The 9242-nt window shown below is 41.0% G+C and overlaps 1 protein-coding gene across 1 annotated transcript in view; it reads right to left on the bottom strand.

Annotated features, from left to right (window-relative positions):
* LOC308192714 (gamma-aminobutyric acid receptor subunit rho-2) overlaps nucleotides 1–9242 on the bottom strand; it is a 33074-nt gene continuing 23832 nt past the window's right edge. Inside the window, exons 6-9 of the mRNA XM_080586611.1 lie at nucleotides 8650–8790; nucleotides 8217–8369; nucleotides 6252–6448; nucleotides 1–4282 (exon numbers count right to left, since the gene is read on the bottom strand). Of these exons, the coding sequence (XP_080442737.1) occupies nucleotides 3974–4282; nucleotides 6252–6448; nucleotides 8217–8369; nucleotides 8650–8790 (800 nt within the window). The 3' untranslated portion in view covers nucleotides 1–3973. The remainder of the gene's footprint in view (nucleotides 4283–6251; nucleotides 6449–8216; nucleotides 8370–8649; nucleotides 8791–9242) is intronic.

Here is a 9242-nt window from a genome sequence, read left to right as displayed (position 1 = left end):
TCTTTTCAATGTGGAAATTTGACAGACAATAGCCATTATTCAGTAGTCCTGGTATCAGTTTAGCCCGTGCACATTTCTTTTCAGCCGTATTGTCTGCGTTAGGGATAATAGCAAAGATTGGACAGCTGGGAACTACAGGCAGTTTTATCTTCCATAAGTAAGTGTGGAGAGAATCTTTTCAAAGCACAAAGGATGAATTATATGTAAAGCTTTCATTTATAGTCAAATGGAGATTGAGAAATCTACCTGCCCTGAAAAACATGCCCTGAAATTTAAAGTAATTATTAACATTTCTTCAGCCGTGGGCTGCAGTTTTCACAAAAGGTCTCTGTAGCTTATAGCTGTAATTAACGGCTCAGTTTTTCCAAGGAGCTTTGCGTATTTCAAAGTACTTGAATGCTTCCACTGAATTTCTTCCACGTTTTGAAATGCTTTTTATTTAAAATCAATTACAAATGAGGTGTTTATTCAAATCCTCTACCACTGGGCATTAACTTGTAGCTAGCAGATCTCCAAACGGAATTTAAATCACACTTTAAAGTTCACACCATGAAATGGACTCATTTCCACCCTTTCCATTTTCTGTTTTATTAACAGGTTTGATTATAGTGATCAGCACAGTGGTTTGTACCCATTGTACAACAAGTTTAGCACCAGCATTCCTCACAAGCTTCTCAACACGTCCTTTTTCAGAAGGAAAACGTGAGAGAACCCATAATTTTTATTTATGGAGTAACTTGCGAATGCCTCATTTCACGGCCCTTGGCTGTCAATAAAAGACTTTCTTCAAATCAGCATAATCTGTAAGTTTTCTTGGGCATAATAAATGTTAATTTACATACTATATGTTACAATTTCACATATGTACACAATTTCACAGAGGTACACATCCCAGCGTCTTCCTTTGTTATATGCTACCCATATATACATTATACATATGTGTACATGTATATGTGTGTATATATATTTTTTTCAAAGACATGATTTGATTAGACAGAAGTAAGAATATAATACAGGCAGACGCAGCATGAGCAGAGCCGACATTTTGTCTCTTCATGGTTGGACCAGGTTACTCAGAGATGGTGTACTCATGGGCTTTATTTGCCCAAATCCCTTATGCACTTCTGGAAATCCTGTCCTTCAGTAGGTTAATTGTCCAGATGCTCAGTGCATCACAGAATTGGGTTGCATCCATCCAACAGTGGTCAGAGCCTGGCTTCAGGCACTATTTTTCAAAACAGTGGTTGGATCTTGGGATTGTAAGTTAGTGCCCATGAAGTCTCTTGTAACCCAGGAGAGATGAAAAGTGAAATACATTCTCAATATCATACTTTAATATTTGCTCTAGCTTCATGCCTAGCCATATTCCTCCTAATAAGCAGAAAAATACAACTCATAAGCTGCCTGAAGCAAATGTCTTGGTTTTATTCTCATCTATATTTTTCATCTGTTGTTTTAATGAGTAATAATTATAAGCGGTGCCCACGATAGAATTTTTTTTTCCTTTAATGGAAAAATACCCTTCTTGATGATGTTGCAGGCTGTATAATTGTGTCTGGCAGAAACAGATGTGGATGTTTCACCATGCACCAATCTATCAGTCACGTACACAGGCGTGTACAATAATTGTAAGGTTCAGCAACCATTACTGTGCTCCACACACATGCTAGTTAAGCTCCTCAGCCCCTCCTGAGGTAGGTAAATGTCATTGCTCCCCATCTTCCAGATGGTGAAGCCGAGGCACCGGGGGGTTGAATGGCAGCACCGTGCCTGGCGGTGCAGGCCTGCCGGCCTCCGGCAGTGCATGGCCCCAGCAAAGGCCCCTGCCTGCCCCGCTCCGCTGCCTCGTCACAGCGCTGAGACCCATCCTGCTATGTCCGGGCTTTAACCTCTCAAAAGTTGTCTGGGCTCTCTTTTTTTTTAATAGTTTTTGCCTCTTTAATGTGGTTATCCCCACTTGTTGATGACAGAACTGTCCAGGTTTCAGCTCCAAGAAGAGTGGGGTGTGGTAAATGCACGGATCTGATGGCTCCAGGAGAGAAATGTCAGGCTGGGGGAGAGGACAAGCCTTCCTCTCAGACACTGTCCTCCCATCGCTTCCCTTCTCTGCAGTGATTTCAGGGCTGTGTTTTCTTACTTTCATGACCACACAGAACTCCATAAATGACAGTTATTAACATGGCTGATGAAAGGGGTACACCGTTCTTAATTTAATTTCTCTGATCAATTTTGTTTCCAGTAAATCAGTGTGACCATTGGTGTGACTTAGGCAGCAATATCTGAGGCACAAGGAAAATTCTGGGTGTTGTTGACAGCCTGGAGTTGACAATTCCCAGCCCACTTCTACATCCCTTGAGATTTAAGATGTAAGATTTATTGCTACAGTAAGTAGGAAAATTCACACACCAACAGTTACAGTTTTATTATTTTTGTTTGTTTGTTTCTCCTGTACTAATATGATTTAGATAAATCTTCCTGGCCCAACCCTAGTCAGATGTGTAATTGAATCTTATCATTGAATTGCTTTCTACACTCAGTCCCAGATCTTCATACTTCAGGCTCTGCCCATCCTGCTGAATTTCAGCTTGGCAACCAAATGCTTTCATGAATATAATCTCCACAGCCAAAAAGCCACGATGTTTTTTAAAAATAAAAGGCATGCAAATTTGGCCATCATTGTCTTGCTGCTATTGTGTAGAAATATTTGGGTTTTGTTGTCAGTGCTGTTAGCAAAGGAAGGGAAGATATCACTGGATGGAAAACAAAATGCCAAGCTGTGTAGTTGGTTACAATGCTTTCCAGCAGCTTCAAAGGACTTACATTGACCTTGTAGCCAGAGGCCAGACAGGGTTTCACTGAATCCCACAGTATTATTCTTGCCACTTCATTCTCTGACATGTCTATATTTCTGTAGAAAGAAGTTCTGACAGGCATCTCTCCCTGTTGATCCAAAATCCCTGGTCAGAAGGGCAGTGTGTTGATTTGGAGAGGCATGTTGGGATACACTATTTCTCCATGGTCTGCACTTTCCTCACAGGGGTGACGAAAATCTTTGAAAGCTACCAGTGCTGCCCTCAACAATGTTTTCTACTTCTGAAGAAAATGATGGTCCCAGAGATGATGCCCATTCCCATACAGTGACTGTGCATGCTACTCACAAGCTTTCCTTCTCATTTTAGAGGTCAGGTGCTACATATCGCGTGCTGCACTCAGGTTATATGGAAACACATGCCTAAACCTCCCTGTTTTCATTACTCACATACCCTGGGAGCCATCTGCTGTGAATTCATGGGCTGTGAATTCATTGTTCTGTTTTATCCACTCACTCAAACATACCACCTGCACTCTGTAACCAGCCCTGTGGATCCTGGACAGCCAACAGTCTCGCTGGTATCGATGTAGGTCCTGTCCAGAGAGAACACAATTTGGACCCTAAAAGGATGTCTCGTTCATAAGCTGATGGAAAGAAACATTGTATTCATAAGCCAAAGAAAAGTCGTTGGTCAAAGACAGAGATTTTTGAAAGGAGAGGCCTCATTCAGACCCCTTTCAGGAGATGCAGTTCCCAGGCCGCTCCTTGCAAGTCACATACGTCAACTCCCCCAGGACAGCCTGTGTCAACGCACTCTCTGGTTGTCCATTGCATAGCAGGCAGCTCCAGTGTTGCCGGCCCCAAACGTACATACAGCACCTTTTGAGCAAACAACGAGCACATATTTTCAAGTATGAGAAACAGCATGTATCACAAAGCAAACGGGAGCTGGGGTGTGGATTGGAAAGCAACTGGCACAGCAGGCTTCTCCATGATGTGCATGGAGTTGCCCACTGGAGGATGTGTCCTCCACTTAACCTGCCAAAACAGCTGTAAAATGATCAGCTTTCTGGCTTTGCATCCAAATTGGACTTAAAAAAGAACCAACAAAAGAGAGTTCTGTAAGTGTCTTTTGCTTCAGTCATTGCCGTGCAGGCATGCCTAGCTAAAGACGGACCAATATATCAAATTAAAAAATATATAGGTGCCTGGAAATATTAATCTGGAGTATTTATCAATTGCATGAGTGTTCTGGATGATGCGCAAGCCCACATGGCCCTTCAGGCCTCTCTTCCTTGATGAATTAGATGCGTTGCTCATGGCTAAGTGCACAACCATCTTTTCTTGTTTTTCTTCCTCTGGGACCATCTGGCTTCTTGTATACCCTGCCAGGCTGTTGGCATCAGATTCGCTGTAGTTTCCATCCAGCATCATAGTTTTTGAATGAGGTATTCCACATGTACATGGAAACTAGGAACACAAACAAGAAACACAGCTGAACACTGGAAGAACGCAATGGCAATAGAAATGGTGCCTTTCTTTTAACAGACAGTTTGTAAACAGTGGAGCTTGAAATTTTAGTTGAAATACTGTAACCAAAAAAAAAAATCACTTTTTTAAACAAAACATCATGTTTTTTCCTTGTGTTCCGAAAGAAAAAGTTGTGGTTTAGATACAGTGCTTTGACAAGCAGGTTCAGAAAAAAATAGAAAAAGTGCTTTTGCAGATATAAAACCAAAAGGGTTTTTTAGCTAGCTCTGTTCAGCCTTTCTGTCTTGAGATTCCTTGTTATGCATTCTTTGTGCTTACAAATATTCGAAGGCAAGATACAGTTTTATCTGTGTCAATGGGTTATTCAGGACATGTTATGGAAAAAGAGCCAAGTTCTGTTTCACAGATAAATGTATTTCCTGTGTAAAACTGGTTTTAAATGAAGGCAAGATTCAGTTAGATGTCCAGTGTAAAATCCCAGCACTGTTTAACTCAATGTCAAAGCTCACATTGATTTCAGCAGTGCCAAAGTGCATCCCACAGTGAATACAGGTAGAATTTTGAATAGCAAATACTATATTCTCACAGTTAAAATCTGTATGTTTTCTTTCTCAGCAACATGGATTATATATTTATATGAAATAAAAATGGATTCCAAAACCTCCTTTCTGTGAGGAGTTGCTGCCTCTGATTCCCCACAAATTGCTCTGTCTGCTTTCCTCACCCAGTAACACTTTGCCCCCAGTTCCCTCTTCTGCCAGCTTTGATGGTTGGGTTATTCAAGGAATTGCTTATGTAAGTTCCACTAATATAATGAAGGATACATACACAAAAATACAGTATATTCAGGATGCTACTGGAAAACTCCACACTGAAGACTTGCTCCTCAATTTAACCAACAGCTCATATTGCTTACTGAAAGCCTGGAAAATGATTTATGAACTGTTTTCTGTGTTACAGTCATGACCAAATGCTTTGATAGCAGCAGATGGTGTTAAGAAAAAAACATGACAAGTTTGTAGCCCGTTTGCTCTAACGCGTTAGTCCTATCACTCCAGGAACTTTTTGGAGCACTCCACGTGTACAGTTGAACAACTGTGTTTTAAGACATACTTTATGCAAAGCAGGTGTACATGCAAGTTGAGGGTTTTTTTTTGTTGCACAAAGAGATAAACTTAGTTTTATCTCTCTTCAAAGATAAATCCTATCCCTTATATCCTCCACTCTCAAACAAACAAACAAACAAAAAACAACCAACCAACCAACCAAACCAAACCAAACCAAAAAAAAAACCGCAGGAAAGAATTATGTTAGGCTCTTTATCATCAACTGATGACAGGCCTGGGAGGTGGTGGGTGGAAGGGAATGCAGTTAAAGGCAGCAAGTTAATCGTTGCAGGACCCAACAGAGAAAGTATATTCTGCAGATGTACTTTTAGCCCCAAATTCCCTTGTTGCAGTTCCTTTGGTTTAATGTGCTGTGCGCTGACAGTCACCCATGTGGACAAGAGAGCCTAATGTACTAGAAGGCCACCTCCACACAGTCTTAAATCACACCTGTCTCCACAAACACATACACACAGAAGGACACTGCATAAGTTCACCCAGCAGCAATTTTAGTCTCTGTCTACATTAATAAATTAAATACTGCCAAAGAGTGTCCCAGGGTATGGGAACTTAACTGACAACACTACTAAGTGTCAGAAAGGTCTCTGGCCTCAATTTTGTCCAGGCCAACTAGCACCAAAACACTCCTGTGTATGGTTTGGGAATTAGCACGGGCACATTAAAAATTGTGAGCATAAACTTGGCTAACTGTTAGAGTATGCTTGGTCTCACAGAACAACTCTGCTAATACACATACTGCATGCAATAGAAAGACCAGATCAGCTTTAAAAAAAAAAATAAAAAATGAATGAATGGCTAAACAAGATCAAAGTTTTCCTCACCTTGTCCCGGAGTTTCCTCTCCTTCCGCTCTTGCACAGTGGTCAGGTAATTCACTGCTGCGTATTCCAGCACCGAGAGGAAGACGAACACAAAACTGACCCACAGGTAAATGTCCACTGCTTTGATGTAGGAAACACGCGGCATGGAGGCATTCACCCCCGTGATGATCGTGGACATGGTCAGCACGGTGGTGATCCCTGGGAAGAACCAAGAGAAATAAATGATACTGGTTGATCCAGTCCATAAGGCTACTCTCAAGAAAAATAGAACTATGCTCTACATAATGTCCTGGCAGATGTTTGATGTGAATTATTTGGTGATAAGTATCTCTCTTGCTGATGCAAAACTGCCCTTACTGCCTGCACTTTGTGCACGTGAAGGGCTGAGTTTCAAGGAACAACAGGGCAGCCACATCATTTTGCTGGGAACTGCATTTACCTCCTTCCTTAACCCCCAGAGTCAGGATTCCTCTCTGCACTGAGACAGTTGTTCAGCTTTCCTTTAGCCAAAACTACTTCTATTTTAACACACTGCCTAGAGTTGAGTCTGCTAAGACCAGTGGTGACAAGGACTCCTGTTTCCTAACTGTACCAGCTTGTGCCCCAGGGACCGCCAGAAAGCAGCCTGACTTCTGGTCACGGCAAAAGAGGATTTGATCTAAATCACAGGCACTATAACAGATGTGCAATGAAGATAAAATTAATACTTTTAATTGTGTGGTAGGGAAGTTTTATATTAAACAGTGCAAAAGAATGGCATTATGTTTTTACCTCTAATACTTGTCTGCAGTTCGAACTGTGGGAATTAAAAAGTTTTTAAAACCACCTTCATACTACCTATATAGTTGTGTGTATGTGTAGCTGTTTGTATGTAAATATACATATGTGTGTGTGTATATGTATATGTATTTAGATAGATATAGATAAAATTGTGCAAAATAGTATATACTTTCTTTGGATAGTCATGGAGACAAAAATATTTGCAAGTTGTCAAAGCCACTTAAGTAGAGAAATGTAGCCAAAAAGCATTCATAGCTACTTCAACCTTTTCAAAGTAGTGACCTCTGCAAATACAGTTACTGTTGTTCATTTTATCATCAGTTTCTCCCTTTTTTTTTCTCCCTTTTTTTTTTTTTTAATAATATCCACTGAACAGATTCCTTTCAGTGGAGTAGACTCTTGGCTGCCTCTTCTCATATGCTTGCTGCAGTGCACAGCTTTCTAATTGAGACAAGGTGTGGGGCTAAAATACTGTTTCACGCTTTTAGTATTGGAAACCTTACATATTAAAATTCAGAGATTTTTCTTTCTCTAATCTTTGTATGGAGTAAACAAACAATTTCTTTTTATTCTCAGATGAAAGCATTTTCTCCAGCTCTGGCACAGAAAATGCTCCTCCTGATGGGTATTCAGATGTCCAAAAATGCAAAGTGGTGTGTGCAGGATTTTCAAGCCTTCTTCTTCCCACTCCTTCAAATGAGAGACATCCCCACTCCAGAACCCTCAGCCCCTCAACACAAGTCCCCCTTGGTTGATCAGACACAAACCTGTGCAGGATACTGCTCTGGATCCAGCTCTAGGCACTGATGAAAACTGTAACAGAAGCCTTAACCTCTGTTCAGGTGCTTAAACTGTAAAACATGACCCTCACTGACAGTAGCACGTGTCTCAGCACTACAGGACTGGGCAATGGGGTAAAATCTTGGCTCATTGACTCATGAATTATGAAACCTCTCTTCTCTGCCCACTTTTCTTTTTTAAACCACAGCTCTCTCTGTCCTGAACTAAATATAGATCAGGAAGATTGCTTGGCAATGACGGACAAACTGCAAGTTTTGCAAGATATTGATCATCAAATAAGAGACAGTTGCTTCCCAAAAAAGCTTTAACCATCAAAATGACCAGTTCCCTTTCCTGCCCAAACTTTCACATTCAAAGATTTTCACACAGTCAGGATTGCTCTTACCCAAAGAGACTCTGGCAGGTACTGCTCTGCGGTCGATCCAGAAGGACACCCAGGACAACATGACCATCAGAGTGGCGGGGAAGTAGGTCTGGAGCAGGAAGAAGAAGATGTGCCGGCGTAACGTGAAGTTTATGTAGAGGCGATTGTACCAACCTGTGAGAAAGAAGGAAAGGCAGAATCAGTGAGAGCAGCCTGGATGGCAGGTACAGCAAGGCAAGATCTTCCTTTTGATCTTTTGTTTCTAAAGGGCAGAAAAAAGGGATACTGATCTTTCAAAACATGGGTTGTCCAGACAGTGGAGGCTGCATTTCAGTGAAACACAATCCCACAGGAGACAAGTGCAGGAGGAGATAGAAAAGACCCTTCTCACTAGCAGTCAGTACAGCATTAGCAGTAGCTTTAGCAATAGCAGCAAATCAGAAAAGTCCAATACCTGTGCTACTGTAGAAAGCTAGTCTTGATGTAGTGTGGAATTTTTGTATCAAAAACTGAGACAAAGAAATCTTCTCATCCGTTTTCAGAGATTCATTCCCATTTTTCCAATACAGCATCAGATCTTCATCAGTGTAAGCATCTTAGGCAAAGAAAAAAAAACACAATATAGTATGGTTTTAGCGTGGAGAAAAAAAAAAAAAAAGATTAATAGATCCAGAGAACAACAGAACAACAGATTAACAAACAGAAAGCCGTCTTTAACGTGAAGCAATGCCACAAAAAAAAGTTTTCTAACAACAGTGAGTGAAATTGATCTTACCATATGATATACCAGGGCAACAACAAAAACAAAACAACAGGGCATCCTGATGCAGGGAAACACATCCTCTTTTTACCCTGTGCTGGTGAAACTACAGGGCAGATGGTACTTTTCTGAGCATCACACATCAAAAATCGCAGACAAAGTATTGCTAACTCATGAGAGTAACTCAGGAAATAGCTATGGGTTAAATGGCTGAATTTAGAGGAATGGGGAAATGCAGACACCTCAAGCTGTCTTGGAATGATAAAGGCAAAAATGACAGGTGTGAT

This window comes from Anser brachyrhynchus (assembly GCF_964034855.1).
Source record: "Anser brachyrhynchus genome assembly, chromosome: 3".
NCBI lineage: Eukaryota > Metazoa > Chordata > Aves > Anseriformes > Anatidae > Anser > Anser brachyrhynchus.
This window is presented reverse-complemented; position numbering and strand designations above follow the sequence as displayed.